Raw genomic sequence first — 22,035 nt, 5'->3', positions numbered from 1 at the left:
CTGCCATCGGTCGCTTGTACTCGTCTGCGTCACGAGTAGGGATGTCACAAAAAGGTCAATATCGTGATATCGCGATATTAAAACTGCCACAATATCGTCGACGTCATGTTCACAATATTTAAAAGGAGCACATTTGTTAAAAAAAAAAAAAAAAGTCAGGTTGATTTCCATTTGTGCAGTTCTAGCACCCTCTAGTGTCTAGTTTATTTGTGTATTTTAATTTTCATTAGGGATGTTTTGGCCTTCTATGTTTAAAATGTATGCTAATTGTCAAATGAAAGGGAACCTAATTTGCTTGTGAAGCGATCAATGTGTGCTTGCGTTACCAAGTGCCTCAATATTGTTATTAGAGATTGTCCTATATGCATTGCTGTTATGTACAAAAGCACAATATTGTGCTTTTTTTTTTTTTTTTTAGTACGAGTTCTCTTTTTTTTACAATATTGTGATCTTTTTTTAAATATCACCAATGCCCCCGCAATATCGTGATAATTATCGTATCGCGACCTTCAAATCGGGATAATATCATGTCGTGATGTTTGGATATCGTTACATCCCTAGTCACGAGTACTCGAGTACTTGAAAAAAGGCTGGTATCGGCCCGATACCGATGCCTGGTATCGGTACTCGCCCATAACCTAATTATTATTATTCAGTTAGTAGCTTTTCAAGTCTGTACTGGGTGACTCTTGTGCCGTTAAGGACTGATAGTCGACCAAAGTGAATTATTTGGCTCTCGTACTGTGTGGGGGACACTTTGGACTTTTCTCCTCCAGTGGAAGTATTGTTCAGGTTCCTCTTCCCTCTCTCTCTCTCTCTCTCCTCCCAGCACTTGAGTGATTTGAGGAAGAGAGCTAGAGCAAAGGGGGGTGGAGGGGTGGTGATTGAGCGCAAAGGGGGCAGGACTTTTCCTCTCTGGGTCCTATTAAGAGCAAACTTTGTGATTTTGTTCTCCAAGTTTAGCCCTGACTGCACACAGTTTCTCTTGCTACGCCTTTTCCTCCTCCATCCCTGCTCCTCTCAATGCTTTTGTTTACGCCGATTTACAGGACATGGCAAGATGCGCTTTCTGGGCCAACACATAAGTTGTCTCCTCAGCTCGTCCGGGGTTCGTTTGTTTGATTCGGACATCGTATAGCGTCTAGATGCTGCACTGTGTGGAATGAACGATGGTGAAGCTTCTTGGCGCTGCGGCCGGCGGCATGATTCGGTTGCGTCTACTGTTGCTGTTTGCGCTGCTGGAGTTGCAACCGGGCGCCGGGGTCTCCGTTTTCCAGGGTTTCTATCTCCCACCTGCGAACGGCTCGCTGCTCTCACCAGCCAGGAGGACAGATGGAGTCGTGCGGACTATTGACCGGATTTATAACGGAGGGGGGAAGGCGGGGTATCTTATCTACCTGGATGGGAGCCGCTTTCAACTCGACATGGAGCGCGATGAGTCCGTGCTGTCGCACCACTTCAGCCCTCAGTATGTCCTCGCCATGATGGGAGGCAGCTCGGACTCTTTGCAGCGGGACTGCGTGTACCGCGGCACGGTGAACACCAACCCGGAATCCCTGGCCGTCTTCAACCTCTGCGGCGGAGGTCTGGAAGGCTTCTTCGCCGTGCACGGCGTGCGCTACGCGGTCACGCCTATCGTCCGGGCCAAGGGACACGAGCACGACGCGCGCGCCCTGCAGGACAAGGACGCGGAACACGCTCTCCACGCGTTCACGCGCGAGAGCTTCACTTTTGAAGCGGCGCGCGACGGCCGCGAGAGCTGCGGGACGCGCGACGGGCGCAGAGGACGCAGGCACGCGGCGGGGAAACGTCGGCGCGAGGGCCGCGGCGGGGCGGGGGCGGGGGCGAGGCCGGACAGAGAGCAGCTCTCTGCGGGTGATGTGGACGCGCGCGGGCGGAGGTGGTGGAGCCGGCTCGTTGGAACTGCGGACGGCCACATGCGGCGCAAGAGGTCGGTCTCTCGCGCCAGACACGTGGAGCTTCTCCTGGTGGCGGATGAGACCATGACCAAGAAGTACGGCAACGACTTGAACCACTATCTCCTCACGCTGGCCTCCATCGCGTCCAAGCTGTACGGGCACGCCAGCATCGAGAACCCCATCCGGTTGTCCGTGGTCAAAGTCACCGCCGTCACCGACAAAGACAAAGGGCTGGAAGTGTCCAAGAACGCGGCGGCAACTCTCAAGAGCTTCTGCAAGTGGCAGAACCAGCAAAACCCACTGGACGACGACCACCACCACCACCACGACGCGGCCATCCTCTTCACTAGGCAGGTAAACAAACTTCCGTCGCTTGGCTTCCCGCCCGCATCAGAGCAGCTTAGAGCGCAGGTGTGATGCCAAGGCAACAGAGTGACGTCATCACTTGTTTTGATTTCGATGGCGGGCAGCTGCTTCTCTTTGCCCACTGGGTGACACGGTGCACATTTAAGCACGCAAGTTAGTAAGTTGCTGACACGTCTGGTTAGTTTCCTCGTGACTCAATGCGCGAAGGACACACATGGAGACCAAAGGTAGCGGTCATGTTGACTGAGCTGTCTGTTTTGTCGACCCTTTGAATCCCAGTCTGGAGAGTCTCGAATCCCGCATGCCTCAACACCCATTTCTGTCATCCTCTATGTGCTGAATTTTGTGTGCTTAACGCTGCTCAGCATCTGTGAAGCAGCCATAAAAACTGTATTTCCTGCTTGTGGTGTTGTTCTGGGCAGACTCTGTCTCCAGCCTGCCCTCCCAGTCCCCTGACGGCCTACAAGCCTCAGGGGCTGAGAGCCGAGGGTTTTGCTTGCACGCTTTGTAGACAAATTCTTCCCAGGAATTTTAAAATTAGCACCCCAGAAACATCACTAAAAAAAAAATCCAGTGCGACTTTAAGGCAGTCTCCCAAGCCTTGTATTAACATTCCAGTCTGCACATTTTTCCTGGTTACTTTTACAGAATCTTTCAGCTGAGGCTGTCATAAAAACAAACACGGGCTTTAGCCTTTCTTTCACCCAACTTCTCTCTGCCTTACTTCAGACTCCCTCCGCCCCTCTGCTGCCTGCACCGCAGCCACACCTTTCTGCTCTTGAAGCAGGCAACCCGGAGTATTACTTTGGATCATGTAAAGGCTTCACGTGTTGGGCTGGTGCCGTCATTCATTGGCAGGGCTGTCAAAAGGAGCTGGCAAAGAGTCCCAGTCCCTGCGTGCCAACCACCTACGAGCCTTGTTGACACTCCACCTGCTTGGGCAAGCCCGCAGAGGAGGCTGGTTTCTGCAGATGGCGGCTCTCAGTCAGTCAGTACCCATTAATCGCAATACCATGCGGCGCGAGTTTACCATATGAATCCAGATGTTATTCGAGCCCCTGATGTCGCCTGAGAGGACGTGTTCACCAAAATTCCATTCTCTGAGGACCCAAAATATTGACCATTCCTGTGAAACTAACAAAGTACATATCACTCCCCTCACTAGATATTAGTGTTCCGATACTGGTATCGGCAGAGGCACCGATACTGCATTAAAACAGTGGTATCGGTATCGGTGACTACTCGCAATATAAAAAACCCTTAAGTATCGGTATGGTATCGGCCAATGGCGGGAGAGCTTTTTCATGTTGAGGAAAAACAAAACCTTAAGTATCGGTATGGTATCGGCCGATACTGCAAAGCTGGGTATCGGTATAGGGGGCCAAAAAACGGTATCGGGAAAACAATAATTAAAACAATGGAATCGGTATCGGTGACTACTCACAAGTAACATGCCGCATCTTGTGTCTTGCTCGTGCACGACATTCACTGATATGTGACATGTTCACTGCATGCCGATCTAAGATATCCTATTGGCCCTTGAATGCTCTGAACCAATGGCAGGACAGCTTTTTTATGTTGAGGAAAAAAAAGACCTTAGGTATCGGTATGGTATCGGTATCGGCCGATACTGCAAAGCTGGGTATCGGAATCGGTATCGGGGGCTAAAAAACAGTATCGGAACAACACTACTAGATATGCCACTTTATTATTATATTATTACTTTAATTGCAAAAATATACTTTTTTTTTTTCTCAAAAATATTTTATCGTGGCTTTCCATTTTTAGCATCCAAAATAAGCAACGATGGCTTCATTTTGTCAACTCTTTAAACCTAACACTGTACACTTCTCTGGAACCTTTTCAATTATTTCATACATAAACTGGAAGAAGCAGGCGAACCCTAACTTGCCCTGCAACCCAGAAAAGTGTTGTTATGATCAAATGTTATCTGCCGCATGTCTTTCGGACAGTAAGTATAATGGCTGCGCTTTCATGACCCCATTTTTTTTTAGGTCATGCCCTTCATAAGCCCATAAAAGCAGTAGTCGCCAGTTTACTTTAACTTTGACCCCTGACCTATTTGGCTCTGAAAGCCCATCCTCAAGATTCTTGGCTGTGTCTGAGCACTAAAATTGCCATCACTTTAACCTGTCAGTCAACATGATGGGCAGACCTGCACATCTAAACAACCTGCAGGAAAGTAGTGAGCGAAACAGGAATGCACAAGCACAAGGTTACTGTTTCCCTTGAAAGAGCACTGCCAGGAAATAACTGCGTTTGGCTCAGGTGTCTTGCACCCAGCTGCATTGTGGGTGAAAAAAACAAAAGAAAGAAATCAAAGCATGTGAGACAAGGATATTTGAACCATTTCTCAATAGTCTGTCTGGCCATTTCATATTCCTTTAGATGTATTTCTGTGCTATCTCTCTTTCAAAAACGGTGAGTAAAACAGAGCTTTATTTTACATTTGAAAAAATACAATAACATCCCGTCAGGAGTAAGGGGTGCACCGATCACAATTTTCCGGCCGATCACCGATGCCCGATCTTTTAAAAAGTCTGACCTGCCGATCCCCATTATTGTCGATACCGGTTTTTTTTTTTCATTACAAGCAGCATATACCTTCAGTGTTCCAATCTTGTTTTATAGGAAAATATTGAACGATATCGGCGAAATAAAACAAACGGGTTGTTTTAACTGCACGTGAAGTGGTTCTCTCAAATGAAAATGAAAATCCTATTAACTCGTTCACTCCCAGGCAATTTCACTGAAGCAACCTCCTTCGCAAGGCAGAATATTGTGTTCTATTGCTATAAAAACAAGGAACCTGCCATAACCAAGATTAGAGTCTCTTCTTTCATCGGAGGAAAAAAAAAAAGTATATTTCTGTCTGTTTCAGTTTTGCAGCAATTAACATTAGAATATAGTTTCATCATTATTCACAAATCTGTTTAAAACAGTGGGGAAAACATGGCCCTAGTTGATCTCTTATACTCAGCTGTTACCTACTGGCCGTTTTTGGAATAACAACCATTGCTTCAAGCATTCTCTTCAGTTCAGAGGATGCATCAAAGCCTTCTTCATGCTCTAGCATAAAAGAAATAAAAAAAACAACAACATATAAATACGTCTTTGGGAGCAAATAAGTTAATCATCTCAAAAGTAGAGGACAGTGGCTGACTTTTTCAGACCTCTGAGGATGGAGATGAGATTGGTAGAAAAGATCGGCTTATTTTTAAGAGATCGGACGATCACCGATTTTCCAAATTTAAGGAAATCGGGGCCGATAAATCGGCCGGCCGATCAATCGGTGCAGCCCTAGTCAGGAGGCAGCACAGTGATCTGGTTGGCATGTCTGCCCCACAGTTCTGACGTTCCTCTTTTGAATCTCGGCTCCGGCCGTTGTCTCTGGCGTTTGCGTTTCCACCTGAAGTTTGAAAGGGATACTTGGCTCATTGAGCCATTTTCTGCAGTAAAAAGTTAATACCTTGTCCATAATTAATTTGATAACGTCATTATTTTTCTTGTACAATTAATACTTTTAAAGACACCTGACAAACCCCACCACGTCCGTGAGTTTTTGTCTCGGTCACAGTGTACATTTCCCAGCTCTCGCCGCCATCGCAGACAGCCCTTCTATTTGTTTTAGCTGTTCTTGATATTTCACACGTTATACTTCGTCTGGCATCTGTTGACGACCTGCAGACAGTCCCTGCATGGAGCCCAGCGCCTCGGACCCTGGCCAGCGGGCACGCTGCATGGCCTTCACCCTCATCTCACCGTGATGCATCAGTGAATTCTGGCCACTCTTTTACCGGCACTCGATCATCTAATCACATCCTTATATGTGGGAGGTTAATCTGAACATTTTCATTTCTATAATATGTTCTATGTAGTCCCACTACTCTAAACATGAAATTCTGATTAATGTTCTTTTTGTGGAGTATGAATGAAGCAGTAAAATCCACCCGGTTTTATACATCTCAGCCTCAGGGGGCGGCCATTTTGCCACTTGCTGTTGACTGAAAATGACATCACAGTTCCTCAGGGTTCAGATAATGACCAATCACGGCTCACTTGTTTTCTGAGTTTGATCATGTGATGTCCGCAAGCTGTTCTGTGATTGGTACCTGAGCCCCGAGAAACTGTGATGTCATATTCAGTCGACAGCATGTGGTAAAATGGGATAAAAATGGTCGACTTTAATGTTCAACTCATATTCCACAAACACAATATTAATCTTAATGTTGCGTTTAGACTAGTGAGAGGGCATACAACATATCGTAAAGAGAATTTTGGGGTTGACTTATAACCTTAGCTGAGGAAGTTATTGTTTCCTCGCTACTTCTCAACTAAGACTTCCACTTTAGGAAGTGCTACATTCTCTGAACATACATTGTTGTACAGCTCCAAATAGTTCAAGTTCAGCTTTGGTGGTGGTCTCCACTCTTATGAGTCATGACATCAGCTGTGTAGTGTGTGTTTTCAGGGTGAGCTAAACTAGCTTAGTCGGACTTTTTAACACGTGTGTCTGGTTGGCTTGGTTTGTTTAACTCAAATCTTGGCGAAGACCAGTCGGGCTCCCACGAGTCTGCACACAACCCACCTGGCCTGACTTTCGCATCCAGCCTGCCACCCGTTCCCCTCTTATTTCTGCCAATAACCCCCGTAACTCTATGCCCAAAGATCCTCGCGTTCATTCCCGCCAATCTCTCCATCGCCATTCCTTGGTCAATTTCCTTTGATTTGTTTCTCTTTTATGACCATCTTTCTTTTCCCCTCCTTGTCTATTTTGAAATAAAAACCGATGTTGGGAGTAAAAACAAGCACGGTTTCTATTTTTCTTCACTTGTTCTACGCTTAGCTCCGAAAACAAGCTCGTTTCACACCATGGTCTTGGATGGGTTTGGTGAAGAAACAAATACAAAAGAAATGGGGTGAAAGAGTGTAAGAAACTTTCTATACACTCCCACTGTGAGACTCAAAACAAACATTGTGCTTGTCTGCACATAAAGAGAGCAAGAGGGCGCTCAGTGGGCAGAGTTCCCCCCTCATTGGCCATGTGCGCGTTACTTGTCAAACACGGTCACCATTTTGCCGTGCTGCACATGTTCATCCTGTTTGCTTCCTGTAAGCGCATGTACTGTATTTACGTGCATGAACGGGAGTGATGTACATCTGTGTGCGCAGTGGTCCCACCCAGTCAGTCAAGTGCGAGTGCATAACACAAGGCAGTTTGTTCCTAACTGGTCCACCCGGAACGGGTAAACACCCTCCCCCGTGGAGCCTCTGCCCCGCAACCCAGCAGGCCTGTCAGCACCACTTAACATGATGGTTCATCTTCACGCGACACGCATGTTTTGTTTTTTTTCTCCCCCCCCTAGTTTTTGTGCACGTGCAAGAATGTTTGTGTACGTTCATGTCACTTGACCGCTGACATGATGGGGCGGGAATGTTAACCGATCAATCACCCCGAGGGCTCGTCCGCATGCGTGCGTGAAAATCATTATCATGCACCGCTGTGGGTTTGGCAAAAATGGCGGTGGAAGAAACATCGAAGGGACACAGTAAAGAGCAAGCCCTCGCGCTAATTTAAAGTCTTTGCGTTGCCTCTTTGCAGGACCTCTGCGGCCATCACTCTTGTGACACCCTGGGAATGGCAGACGTTGGCACTATCTGCTCTCCAGAGAGAAGCTGTGCCGTCATTGAGGATGACGGGCTTCACGCCGCGTTCACAGTGGCGCACGAGATCGGTGAGTGTGTTTTTAACTCTTTAACCGCCAAAAACGGTTAATAACGTTTAGTAAAATCACGATGTATGCCGCCGTAAACGTTAAGTGACGTCAACTACTTTTTTTTTCTTTTTTCTTTTTTTTTTTTTAAATATATTAGTGGTAGTCAACGTCCAAGTGTAGCGCAACCGGGTCAATGAGTTGTGAAATCAAAAACACCCACTAACTATGGCCAGCAGATGGCGGCGGTAGCTGCTCGGGCCCTAACTAGAGCTGCGAATTACAATGAAGCATGATGCAATCTGATGAAATAGAACGTTTTCAAGGCTAATGTGAATAATCAAAGCCTTTGTAACATTAAACCTAATTTGACGGAGCGTCACTAAACAAAAAATATTAGTATCAAAGTCACTGTTGTGGAGAAAATGTATCTTTTCTTTTCAATTTTCACTCTATGTCACTCAAATGATCTATTTTCAAATGGTGATTAAAGAACTGAATAAGGTAGAAACATTCTTTTTTTTTCTAATGAAAGAATGGAATGCAATCTTTCATGTGGTACCCATGTTGTTTATGTAGCAAAAGAACACAATATTCTGTTTGCTTCGAAAAATTAGTTTAAATGCTCGAAATCCACTGTCATTGGGGGTTGTTTTTTAATAACGTGTGGCAGTAAAAGAGTTAAGACTTGTTAAGACGTAAACAGATATACGGACAAGCTTGGGCTGGCTCATCTGTCAGCACCTTTCGTGGTTGTTGAACCTCACATGAGCGTTACCCGATTGCTTATTGTGTTTTCTATTCTCATTCTTGCTGCAAGTGCAAACCTGTGGCATCATTTCTCGCCTCCATTGACCGTACATAACGTTTAAATTCCTTCCCCCTCATCTGCCGCAGGCCATTTGCTCGGTTTGTCCCATGATGACTCAAAATTCTGCGAGGAGCGTTTTGGCGTGAACAGCGACAAGAGGCTCATGTCCTCCATCCTCACCTCCATCGACGCGTCCAAACCTTGGAGCCGCTGCACTTCGGCCACCATCACAGACTTCTTTGACGATGGCAATGGTGAGGGTTTTAGATAGGGCTGAGTATTGCCAACAACCTGTAACGATATACAAACATCAAGATACGATATTATCATGATATGAAGGTCACGATACGATAATTATCACATTATTGTGGGGGCATTGGTGATATTTAAAAAAGATCACAATATTGTAAAAAAAAAAAAAAAAGAGCTCATACTTAAAAAACAAAAAAAAAAAAAAAGCACAATATTGTGCTTTTGTACATAACAGCAATGCATATAAACCACCTACAATCTCGAATAACAATATTGAGGCACTTACTTGCTAATGCAAGCACACATTGATCGCTTCAAAAGCAAATTAGGTTCCCCTTTTATCTGACAATTAGCATAGATTTTAAACACAGAAGGCCAAAACATCCCGAATGAAAATTAAATTGCACTAATAAAATAGCCACTAGAAGGTGCTAGAACTGCACAAATGGAAATCAACGTGACTTTTTTGAACAGATGTGTTCCTTTTAAATATTGTGAGCATGACGACGACGATATTGTGGCACTTTTAGGGTCACGAGATCACAATATTGCCCTTATCGTGACATCCCTAATCACGATACATATGTATCCCAATACATGATCTTCACAATGATACATTCTGCTTTTTACATTTGTTTACTTGCATTTGTATTATAACAGTCATATGTATACCTAAATGACATGCTCTTCTGGTTAGCCCCAAGCGGAATTCCTGGAACAGCTTTCACAGGCACACCAGGAAACTTTATGAATAGGCATGGGATGATATGAGCAAAAATATCAAAGTATTAAAATTACAGCTAAAAAATGTGCTGATTTGACCCAATTGGATAAATAACGGCATTTTTCATGTTACACATTCTATTTGGGAAAGTTGGTACATTAAGAAAGAAACATGTACCATGTTAAGTTTCTAAGACACAAACACTGGTGAGCTATTTTTATTTATATTTATATTTATTTGTTTTACTTCATACGTACACTTTTTTTTTTTTTTTTTAATAAGTGCAATTTCTTCCGCTCAACCACTCACTCACTCGCGCTCTTGCTCCATGTGTACTAATTGAAGGCAATTAACTTCAAAGACGCTGCGAGGTTTTGTTTGTTTGTTTCTTAAGTAGAATGCAAGCTGCAAAGGCACCCGTGTCTCCTCTGCTCCCTTCCTCTCTACACGTGCATGAGCGCAACTTCAAAGACGCTCGTTTAACTCCCCATTAAAAATTAATTAGCAATATCGATTCTGACACCTGCGTATCGATACGTGTATTGTGATGAGGCCCGCAAAGATATATTGTCGTATCGATTTTTTTGCGCACACCCCTAGTTTTACAGCACCTTCTCGAGTGAACAGAAGCAAACATCTGGAATTACTTTGAAAGTGAAAACTCCTAGGAGCCTGTAAAATATTTATTCTCTTCCTACAACTTGCATCCATGTGAATTCCCACTGTATCTATCACTGAGCAAGAAACGTGTTTGTAGCACAGCCAAAGATCATATAATCACCATGGCCACAAAATATAGTGTGAAGGCATTTTGACCGAAAACCAAAGTAATGTTCCACCAGCACCATCGTATGCTCCCCATTGCAGCCGAGTGTCTCCTCGACTTGCCCCGTCAGCCCCTGTTGGGCCCCGAAGAGCTCCCGGGGCAGAGCTACGACGCCGTGCGCCAGTGCCGCCTGGCTTTCGGTCCAGAATACACCGTGTGCCCCGGTATGGACGTGTGCTCTCGGCTGTGGTGCGCGGTGATTCGCCAGGGTCAGATGGTGTGTCTGACCAAGAAGTTGCCAGCTGTGGAGGGAACGCCCTGCGGCAAGGGACGCATCTGCCTGCAGGGCAAGTGTGTGGACAAAACGCGCAAGAGACATTACTCGGTAGGAGGCTGGCTCCATTTGAAACTTTCTAGGGAAGCTGGTGCAAGGTTGATCAGACTGACCTTTCTGCTCTCCTCTATGCTCCAGTCATCCAATCATGGCAGCTGGAGCTCTTGGGGCTCCTGGGGGTCGTGTAGCAGAACGTGTGGTGGAGGAGTGCAATTCGCCCAGCGGCTGTGCAACAATCCTCCGCCGCGGAACAACGGCCGTTATTGCACTGGGAAGAGAGCCATCTACCGGTCCTGCAATGTGACACCATGCCCGCCATCAAGTGAGTGCGGCATCATGTACAGTATTTGTATAGGTCAGGGGTGTCCAAACTACCGCCCGGGGGCCATTTCCGGCCAGCCGTCCATTTTTCAGTGGCCCGCGACATATGCTAAAAATGGCATTTGACTCAGTTGAAATAAAATAAACAAAACAAAAATGTTTCGAGATGGTCAAAGTAAGAAGGGAGGGTATCAAAAAACAGGTGCCATTAAAGGTTACTTTAGTTCACTAAAACTAATGAAAAACTAACACTAAAATTCAAAAAACAATATTGTTACCGAAATAAAAATAAAAACGAAAATGATTTTTAAAAAATGAAATGTAAATGAAACAACATTTTATGTTTACAAAATTAACAATAATTATAGCAAAAAATGTCTTGTTTTAGTCTTTGGTAATTAATAGAATGCATGAGCCATTAGGGATGATTTTAAATGTGATTTTTTGTAGATTTATTTTGCTATCAACCGGAATAATGACGTTTGAAAGTATGTCACACAGAAGTGACATCATCTAGCAGCAGCCAATAGAAAAGCACCTTCAGATGACGTCACTCCCGTGGTGTTTTTTAAATATTGCGCACAAGTAAGACACATTTTTTTTAACTAATACTAATACTGAAACTAACAAACTAAAACTAAGCATTTTTTTTAAAGAACTAAACTAATAAAAACTAACAGAACCACCCTGAAAACTAGCTAAAATTAAAAATTCCAAAACTATGATAAACCCTACTGCCATATTACAAATAAATTGGTTTATACACTGCAGCATTTTTCTAAATATGCAAAAGCATAATTAAATTATTTGTACAATTTTTAGGACTAAACACAATTTCTCTTCATAACATTATGTGGCCCTTGTGTCCTTCTGATTTTCTGTATGTGGCCCTGCAAATGAAAAAGTTTGGACACCCCTGGTATAGGTTGTTAACCACAATACAATACTGAACGTTTTTTTTCATGCTGTTATCATCTAGATAAGAGTTTCCGGCAGGAGCAATGTGAGGTGCGTAACGGCCCTCAGACCGATCCTAAAGGGGTGAAAACCTTTGTTGAGTGGGTGCCCAAATATGCTGGCGTTCTCCCAAAAGATGTGTGCAAACTCACCTGCAGAGCAAAAGGAACCGGCTACTATGTGGTGTTCTCGCACAGGGTGAGCAGAAAAAAAAAAAAAATTGTGCTGGGACATATTAGCAAAACAACATTTTTAGGAAGATGCTGAAAGAAAGTCTCGATTTTCAGGTGATAGACGGGACCGAATGTCGACCTTACAGCAGCTCAGTGTGCGTGAAGGGGAAGTGCGTGCGAACGGGCTGCGACGGAATTATAGGCTCCAAACTTCAGTTTGACAAGTGTGGAATATGCGGAGGCGACAGCACAGGATGCATCCGCGTTGTGGGAAACTTCACCAAGAAAAGGTAAGAGCAAAGGAAACACAACTCATGGCAAAAACATCTACTTTTGTTTACATGCTTGTATAGAGTTATTACATCTCATTTGAGCATATGTATGTACCTTAACATGGTATGAAGTCAGCCTGTTATGAGAAATACACGCATGGATGCATGTTCGGAGGGGTGTAATGCCGTATCCAATTGCCCACATCATACGTGCAGTCAACTACATCATACGCAAGAGGCGATCTGACAGTTTAACCTAGTTGCATTAGAAAGTTTACAAGCCCTTGGGGTATGTCAACTTATGTTAGCTGTATGGTGAGAAAAAGGCTTCATGTCCATAAAATCGAAAATACTGTGACAATTGTTTTGATATTTTGATCGGATGAAGTTGACATGAATATCGATGTGCATGTGAATTTTGGTGGCAATACATAGCAGTTTTATATCTTTAAAGGTGCAGTCTGCCGGTTTCACTCTGGAAAAGGCACTTTTTAAATACAGGATTTAAACAAACAAACTACTTCTCAATTTACAGATCTGGGCTTCTCTTAATTTCTGGTGGTGATTTTGTCCTAAACCACCCTCCCAGCCTGTATTTTGCCATTTTGTGTTTGTTTTGTAAACAGCGGGACGTTTCTGTGGAAAGACAGTGTTTACAATCATCCAGCCAATCGCAGAGCGGGGGCGGGGCGTGTCGCAAACGGGGCCGGGCGAACGTGTCGGATGCGTGACGTCACTCCCGCGGCAATTTGAAAGCACGCACGGATTTTTTTTTTTCTTCACTCACTCATTCACACGCGTAAGCTTCTGTGAGTGAGTGAGTGAGTGAGTGAGTGAGTGAGAAAAAAAAATAATAATCCGTGCGTGCTTTCAAATTGCCCCGAGAGTGACGTCACGCAGCCGACACGTTCGCCCGGCCCCGTTTGCGACAAGACCCCCCCCCCCCATTCTGCGATTGACTGGAGGGGTGTAAACACTGTCTTTCCACAGAAACATCCAGCTGTTGACAAAACAAACAGAAAATGACAAAATACAGGCTGGGGGGTGGGGGGGGGGGGGTTAGGATGAAATCCCCACCAAAGGTTAACATAAACCCAGATGTGTAGACTGAGAGAAAGTTAAAGTGTGCACATCCTGTATTTAAAAAGTGCATTTTCCTGAGTGAATCCGGCACACTGGGCCTTTAAGCGACGTTTAGTTTTTGTACATTTACAGTTGTGCTCATAAGTTTACATACCCCAAGGGTGTGTAATTTTTCAAACACAACTGTATAATGTGCATACCAATCTCATCTCACGAAGCCCACTAAGGCCATTTGATTCTGGCCTGATTTTATTGCAAATGAGAGATGCTACTACGATTGGCTGGGATTGGGAATCGGCACCATTCCATGTTGAGCCTGGAGTCGAGCCATAATCAGCACTCGAGATTCTCGTTCATGCCAACGACCAAGTCCCGAATAAACTCGAATCGCTTACTTATTCAACTTTTACCGGAAAACGCTTCATTACTCCAACATATGAAAAATAAAATTTGATCAAAAATAATAAATGGTAAATGAAGTGCACTTAAATAGCACTTTATCTTCATACGTTTATTAAGCCTGAGATCTCAATCAAACTGTTCATTCAAACAAACTGAGTTGTTGAAGCTTAGATGAGAGAGAGAGCTTGGTCCTTGCTAATGCTAAAACTAAGGCCCCATCCTATTACTTGAATGAAATTTCGAGTGTCATAGTTATTAATTTGTCACTGCATTCAGGATCAACAATAGCGTCGTTGTACAGGTACAACAGCGGCAGCTCTTATAGCGAGCGAACACGTAATTGTACCAAAGTATAGAACACGCAATCAAACCATTACCACGATGAAACTCGGCTATCTCGGTTTAAAGGACGCTGCGACCCTTGTTTGTGGGTTCATCTCCAAGGTCTGCCAGTGTCTCGTATTGCACACTTTGTGTTCCGGTTTCCATTACCATGACTATCATCTGTGTAGTAATCTCTACTTCCTGTTTTAGCTAACAGACTATCATCTGTGTAGTAATCTCTACTTCCTGTTTTAGCTAACAGACTATCATCTGTGTAGTAATCGCTACTTCCTGTTTTAGCTAACAGACTATCATCTGTGTAGTAATCGCTACTTCCTGTTTTAGCTAACAGACTATCATCTGTGTAGTAATCTCTACTTCCTGTTTTAGCTAACAGACTATCATCTGTGTAGTAATCTCTACTTCCTGTTTTAGCTAACAGACTATCATCTGTGTAGTAATCGCTACTTCCTGTTTTAGCTAACAGACTATCATCTGTGTAGTAATCTCTACTTCCTGTTTAGCTAACCAAATCTCTACTTTTACCCTGACAAACAGTAAAGGCTACACTGATGTCGTGAAGATCCCTGCAGGCTCCACCCACGTCAAGGTTCGTCAGCACAAGGCAAAAGAGCAGACCCGCTACACCGCCTACCTCGCCCTCCGGAGACCCAGTGGAGATTACCTCCTCAATGGCAAGTTCATGATCTCCACCTCCGAGACTATCATTCCGCTCAACGGCTCTGTGCTTAACTACAGTGGCTGGAGTCAAAGGGATGAGTGGCTCCACAGCATGGGGCCCGGGGCCCTTCAGGAAGCCGTGGTAGTCCAGATCCTTGCGACAGATGCTAAAAAGCCCCTGGATGTTCGTTACAGCTTCTTCATGCCACGCCGGACAACTCCACCACAACTGCTTGTCCCAAGTTTGAATTTGGCCCATTTGCAGGGCACCGCGACGGACGCAAGCAAAACGACGACATCCTCCCCCGCTCCCACCATCCTGGTTCCTGCGCCAACTACGGCTTCCAGTCTGTCTACACCAGCGCCCGGGCCGCAATGGGTGACAGGAGTATGGATGAGCTGCTCCAGGACTTGTGACACCGGTTGGCAGAGCAGGACAGTTCAGTGCAAGGACCAGGGCGGGAAGCTGTCCAAGGGATGTTTGCTGAATTCCCGCCCCTCCGCTTTTAAACACTGTCTTGTGAGAAAATGTTAAAATGGCAGGAGAAGCAGAACAAGACTTCAAAGTATCAAGTGCTGCATGGTGGAATATGGACACAATGAATTGAAAACATAATCTAGAACCTTAATCAGGATTGTGAATGTTGGACAACGTCTCGCAGAGGCTCTGCTTGAAGAATGTCTCAGAATCAAACTTGTAGAGTTAATTAAGGGAGAACCTGTTTTGTTTTGCTTTGGTTTTTTTAAGTCAAGGACTTGTGTTGCATGTTGGTGACTCAACTTTGTCTCGGCATCCAAAACGTATTTTATCTTATCGTTGTGTCTTTCTGCGTGTGTGTCTCAGTCCTACACACGCCATTTGCCCTCCAGCTTACTTCATTGCTTTGACCGTCCAGCTAAGCAGGGATGTGGACCAACAATGGTTGGGGAAACCCAGACTTTCGGTGTTTAAAATGGTGCTTTACAGTCTGTCCATTCCGCACAATAATGTACGACAAAAAGTAGGGGAAACAGCTATACTGAGGTCGAGACTTGCTCAGGATCTCAAAGTTCTTTCACACGAGTGTTGATTGCGATAATCCCCTGCACCTTCTAAAGAGTGTCTTTGCCAAGTAAGTCGTCAGAGGGTCATCAGGACTCCATAACTATCCTTGAAGGGGCACGATGCAATATTTCAATATTCAGAGTTTTTGCACATTTGCGACCCCTTTGGCGAAACGTGGAATGGACCCCAGCGACGTGCACAGTCGGCCAGGAGTGCGCGCGACTTTTCGGGCACGAGCAAAACTCCAAGTTAATCGAACAAACGTAAACACGGAGCACAACGCCTTTTTCAGAGGCTTAATAATGTCTACAGAGGTAAGAAACATAATCATCTTCAAGTTACTTTAAATGTGAGTCATTTTGAGTGACAAAAGCTTACGTAATTACAACCTTCCGAACGTAAATAGTGCGTCCCGGGAATCCGATGACATTGAGGATAGCAGTACGTTGCTAATATGTCGAAGTGCGGAGACATTAGTTAGCGACCGTGTGGTAGTTTTATTCTGCACTGCTAATCATAAATAGACCCGATTGTATTTTGGTTACAAAGTCTTTCCTTTTTAGCAAAAAGTCAGCAAGCTGTGTGTCCCGTTTCATCCCCAGGATAGCTCTTAGCTCTCTCCACCTGACAAACGCTGCTCCTATATTTATCCGCGTCCTCCCGTGACGCTGGTCTGAAAGTTTTTGACTTCTCTTTGTCTTCCGTGGAGTCTCCACAAAGGATTGAGACGTATCAGGTGCAGGTCTCTTTAAATCCAGTTTGAATTAGCTGTCCTGTCCGTGAAGTTGCGCGAACAATCACGAGAGCTAACAGGGACAATAGTGTGCACGCGCATGACGTCATACTCAGAGCCACAGTTAAAGATTCCGGCCCAAACGCTCCAACATTTTTTACTTGTACAGTCTTCCCTCGCTATAACGCGGTTCACTTTTCGCGGCCTCTCTGTATCGCGGATTTTTTTTTAAGTGCAATTTTGCATATTTGTTTTTTACAGTAATATACCCATTTTATAAAATTTATGAAGGTTTGAACATTGTCAATGTTTGAACAAGAGAGAAATGTGAGAACATGTAAATGCCTCAATGAGAAAAGTGTATAAATTGTGCGGTCGGGGATTTTAGAGCCTTAAAACATTTATAAGAGTTGTAAAACATAAAGCTAACTACTTGGCGGATTTCATTTATTGCGGGTATTTTTTGGAACCTAACCCCAGCGGAAAACGAGGGAACACTGTTCAGAAAAATAGGGGCAACAGTCATTGTGCCACAGTCGTGCCTCCTGTCCATTATACGATTCATAAAACATGTGCGGGTGAAAAATATGCTTATTTTAACACTCAAATTTGAGTCTAATCTTGCATCGTGCACCTTTAAGATTCACATTCTTGGAGGTTAAAGACGCGTCGTTTATTTTGCTTCATTTTTGAAGTGCGTGTGTGACTACGCGGGTGCGCGTAGATGTATTGCGAGTGACAGTAAAAATGCAAACAAAGACAATACACTGGGAAATTTCCATTGGTGTGCACTGCCTTAAGTGGGGAACACACATACTGATAATCGGACAATATTTTCCACACTTGTAATAAAAGTCAGAGGAAGCTCGGTTTCCGTATCCTGACCAGTGGAGAACGGTTTGTATGTATGGTGCGCTGTGTTGGTTATTTCAAGTACGGCGCACGCACGAGAAGACACACATGGTGATTTCAAAATCGGTAGGTGTGTACCCCGCTTTACACATTGCAATATAACAATTCAATGTAAACCTTCTTGAACAGTGGATGATTATATATGATGTACGTGTTGGTATTCCAAGCAGTTTGCAGAGCCATATGCACATGATCTGTACACCTCATTGAAACACACAACTTCTTCCTTTGAGGAAAGCCCTCTCGCTGAACAGCAAAAACGGCACTGAGCTTGTAATTTATTGTTTGTACAACTGCTATGTGTGAATAACAAAGCAACGAGATGAGGTTTATTTATTGTAGTCATTTTGTATCAGATTACTATTTAACTTAGATCTATGCAGAATCCTCACTGTAAGGATATAGTGTTTCTTTTCTAGTTGTGTGGTGTACATAAAATATCTATATTTAAACATCTGATTGTCTGTCATTTTCTTTATTTGTCAACACAAATACTTGACTAATTGAGACAAAATCCAATCTTTTTACACTCAGAACAGAAAGTAAAATACATTTGGTTGTGACACATGTACTGCCAATCTAAGCATGTCCCGAATGGACTGAATTAGGTTGGCTACGGGATGTTTGGTTTGGTTTGGTTTATGTGTTTATTTTTCCTTTCGGACAGCATTGTAACAAACATTTCATCATACAATTTCAATGAAAAAATGGAGGACAAGTGCGACAGATCACGGTTTGGTTTGGCAATTGTGGTAACATGGTGGTCTAGTTCAACCTTGTTCTCAACCTTGGTCCTCGGACCACACTAATCCAGCCTGTTTTCCCATGTCTCCCTATTCCCAACGCAGCTGACTTCAATGACAGCTCATCAGCAAGCTCTGCAGAAGCCTGATAACGACCCTCACCTGTGTTGGAATCGGGAGACATGGAAAACAGGCTGGATAGTGAGCCCCGAGGACCAGGGTCGAGAAACACTGGTCTAGATTGGTGATTTGATTTCTGACTAGTACGCCGTGCGAGATCATCAGAAGTGCGCAGGAAATTATTCAATAGGTTTTCAAAAGTTGCATGTATTTAGCTATGTGCTTCATACAACAGAACAGTCTTTGCATAAAGTACCTGGAAGCTGTTGTGTGCTGAAGGGTTGGATCCCAGAATGCAGACACCAATAAGATTTTATCTATTTATTCACATCGAGAGGCAGAAACCCAGAGACGCAGTACACAGGACAGTTGGACAATAATCCGGCAAACCACACACAATTCTCAGACTGCACCCACAGACAGTGAATCGTAAAGGACTAAAGAACGACATCACATAGGTCCAGACATCACCTAAAGGGTTAAAGGTTGACATCACGAACATCACGTTTTGTAAACAGACACTTGTTACAAAGTGACTTGACTTTAATTTTTGCATTAAAGTGTATTACAAAAGTACCCCCCCCGGATTACTGTTTAATTGCTGTTTATTAACCAGTGATTGGTGTTTATTTCATACTTTGTATTGGTATAGTGATTTTTTTTTTTAAAGGGGAGTTGATGTGTCACCAGTTTGGTCATTCTTTCCCAAAGTAAAACACATATTTGCAAATGTATTATTTTGATTAAAAGCAGACGATAATCAGTCTTCTTTCATGAAGGACTGCAGAAATCAGTGGAAAAAATACTGTTGATATGCTGAAATCAGAGAATTTGAACAATTTTAAATAAAAAAAAAAGTTGCCAAACGATTACTCAATTATTAAAATAGTCGATTACTTTGATAATCAATTACTTGTCGATAAATCGACTAATTTTGACAGCTCTAATCAAAAGTCATTTTCTAACATTAAAAGTAGTGGAGTAAAAGTATTTAAAGTAAAGTCAGCAATTAGAATTTTTATTATGTGTTCATTTGAATTTGGTTTCATGTATTTCATTCAGTTTGGTGGTGTACATGAGTTGAAGATCTGCGAGTTAACTCGTGAGTAAAGTTAGCAAATGGCCATACATGCCAAGGTTCAGATCCAATCATCCATAATGTAAAAATCCTGCCACAGATTAGCTATACCCACAGGTGCTTCTACTCAGCTGGTAAGTAAACGACGAGCTCATTTACACCTGTTGACGAGAAGCTAAAGGCAAACTATTTGAGGGTTTTTACTTTCTGGATCTAGATTCCCAACCATGGATATAACACAACACAGATGTCTTTTGGTTGGCCTCAATCTGAAAGCACGGACGGACGGACTCACTCACTCACTCGCTCACTCACATATGGAGGGGCTCTTTCGAAAGCCAAATCTCCTAACCTTTATACCGCATCTCCTTAATTGTGGAAAATGTCATCGGGTCAAGGGGAGATGAACAGCTGCCTCCTTTCAAACACAAGAAAAGACAGCACAGTTTAAAATTAATTTGACTCCACTTTCCCTAACCAACGTAATCATGTCATGACAAATATTTCTGACGCAGCGTGAAACTAATATTTTCTTAAGATGGACTATAGAAAGTGTTTCTTTGTCCATGAATGCCTGTCATATGTATTAAATCAGGTTTTTGCCAAAGGTTAGGGTAAAATATTACTTCACAAAAAGCTCTATGCACCCCCACTAGTCCAAACACAATATTGTGATTAATATTGCATTTGCAGAATACGGGTTAAGCAGAAAAACCTACCGGATTTTCATTAGCTCATGAGGTGGCCATTTTGTCACTCGCTTTCAAATGAAAATGACATCACACTGCCTAATGGCTATAGGTAACGACCGCCATGGCTCACTTATTTTTGATCATGATTTGGAACGTCATTTTAAGTAACCCATAGTGTCAATGGCTGACAGCTCAACTCAACTCAACTCAACTCAACTTTATTTATATAGCGCTTTCAAACAGCCTGAGCTGTCCCAAAGCGCTTTACAGAAACACACACAAAAAAAAAACATAACATAAAACATTAACACCAATACAATCACAACAAATCAACATTCTTCCATTCCTACATACGCTTTGATGTTTGAAGCCGTTATAGATGAAAGAGGACAGAAATCAGTCTCCTTTCAGCAGTTGAACACGGATGTGAGCTCAGCATGCATGACGTCACACACGTTTGCTACAAGCTAGCTAATAAACAAGCAGCTACTAAATACAAACATATTGTACATGGCCAAAGTCGGCCAGAATAGGCTCCACCTCACCTGCCACGCTGTAGAAAATTGATTGACCGCAGCTGCCTTTCTGCGGACACTTAACTGACCTAAGAGCTTTAAATTTCTCTCGACCCTCCAACGTAATGCAACACCGCCATCTTACGGTTATACAGTAATTGCAGGAAATAACGGTCGGCGTTTATTTGGGGTGTTTCTGACATCTAGTGGATAATATGTTGAATTACAATCACTCTTTTATTATGCTGTTATTTTTTAAGGTGGACGAACGGTGACTGGTTTGGTTTACAAAAGCTTCATAAAGAAATGAATCCAATGAGGATATATACGGTACAGAATTTTGAATAATGGGCGGAACCGTCACTTCACAAATGTGGCACTTTACTGTACTGTAATGTATTTAATTTAATTGTATTTATTTAATTCAATCTCTGGTGTAATAACCGTATTTATTTATTGATTGAATTATTATTATTATTATTATTATTATTATTATTATTATTATTATTATTATTATTATTAATTCAATCTCCAGTGTAATAACCTTAATGATTGATTGATTGATTTTTTTATTTTTTATTACCTGTTCTTATTGCTGCTGGGAATTTACATTTCCCAGAGGGAGCCATCCCAAAGGGATCAATAAAGTCTAAGTCTAACCTGTACAAATATTATTGGTTGCTTTCCATTTATGTTAATAATTTTCTCACCTATAGTTTATTTAGGATATTGGTCTTGTTTTTATAAAATCAGATGAGTTGTTTCTGACTATCCTGTATGCATTTCATATTTAAAGTGGGAAGTGAGAGTTTTGTTTTGGGGTTTTTTTGGAGTGGTGCAACAGTTATTTAGGTGAAAACGAACGGCGCTGAGGAGGACAATTGCGGGGGGGGTAAGAGATCCACAGACGGGGGCTGAATATGTATGAGTTCCAATGCCGGAGCTGCCCCAGCTTACAAAGCGTTCCACCTTAAGACCTCAGCGGCCCCTCTCTGCTCCCTCTCCCCGAGAAGTTGCGTTCAGTCGCCGCCTGGCTTGCGGCTCTAAGCAGCCAACTTGGCCGGGAGAAGCTGTGCA

At 43.3% G+C, this 22,035-nt stretch overlaps 1 protein-coding gene and 1 long non-coding RNA gene across 2 annotated transcripts; one reads left to right on the top strand and one right to left on the bottom strand.

Annotated features, from left to right (window-relative positions):
- The first annotated feature begins 925 nt into the window (after nt 1–925).
- Nucleotides 926–18,256, top strand: adamts5 (ADAM metallopeptidase with thrombospondin type 1 motif, 5 (aggrecanase-2)). The gene is made up of 8 exons (XM_077512380.1): nt 926–2,273; nt 7,909–8,041; nt 8,918–9,085; nt 10,675–10,958; nt 11,046–11,229; nt 12,208–12,383; nt 12,473–12,648; nt 14,998–18,256. Exons 1-8 carry the CDS (start codon nt 1,170–1,172, stop codon nt 15,653–15,655), a joined length of 2,883 nt encoding a protein of 960 aa, XP_077368506.1. The 5' UTR covers nt 926–1,169; the 3' UTR covers nt 15,656–18,256.
- Nucleotides 10,232–21,097, bottom strand: LOC144013463 (uncharacterized). Its single transcript, XR_013282249.1, has 4 exons — nt 20,989–21,097; nt 20,104–20,169; nt 11,021–11,200; nt 10,232–10,913 (listed from the first exon to the last, which is right to left on the bottom strand). It is a non-coding gene; the product is annotated as an uncharacterized LOC144013463 (long non-coding RNA).
- Between the last annotated feature and the right edge of the window lie 938 nt (nt 21,098–22,035).

This window comes from Festucalex cinctus, chromosome 2 (genome assembly GCF_051991245.1).
Source record: "Festucalex cinctus isolate MCC-2025b chromosome 2, RoL_Fcin_1.0, whole genome shotgun sequence".
Lineage (NCBI taxonomy): Eukaryota > Metazoa > Chordata > Actinopteri > Syngnathiformes > Syngnathidae > Festucalex > Festucalex cinctus.
The sequence above is the reverse complement of the archived record's forward strand: the minus strand, read 5'-3'. Positions and strand labels throughout refer to the sequence as shown.

Excerpts from the sequence above, each read along its gene's own strand:
- adamts5 (XM_077512380.1), top strand. The coding sequence starts at position 1,170 with ATGGTGAAGCTTCTTGGCGCTGCGGCCGGCGGCATGATTCGGTTGCGT. Across the intron at positions 2,274-7,908 it reads CCATCCTCTTCACTAGGCAG|GACCTCTGCGGCCATCACTC; the intron begins GTAAACAAACTT and ends GCCTCTTTGCAG. Across the intron at positions 8,042-8,917 it reads CACAGTGGCGCACGAGATCG|GCCATTTGCTCGGTTTGTCC; the intron begins GTGAGTGTGTTT and ends CATCTGCCGCAG.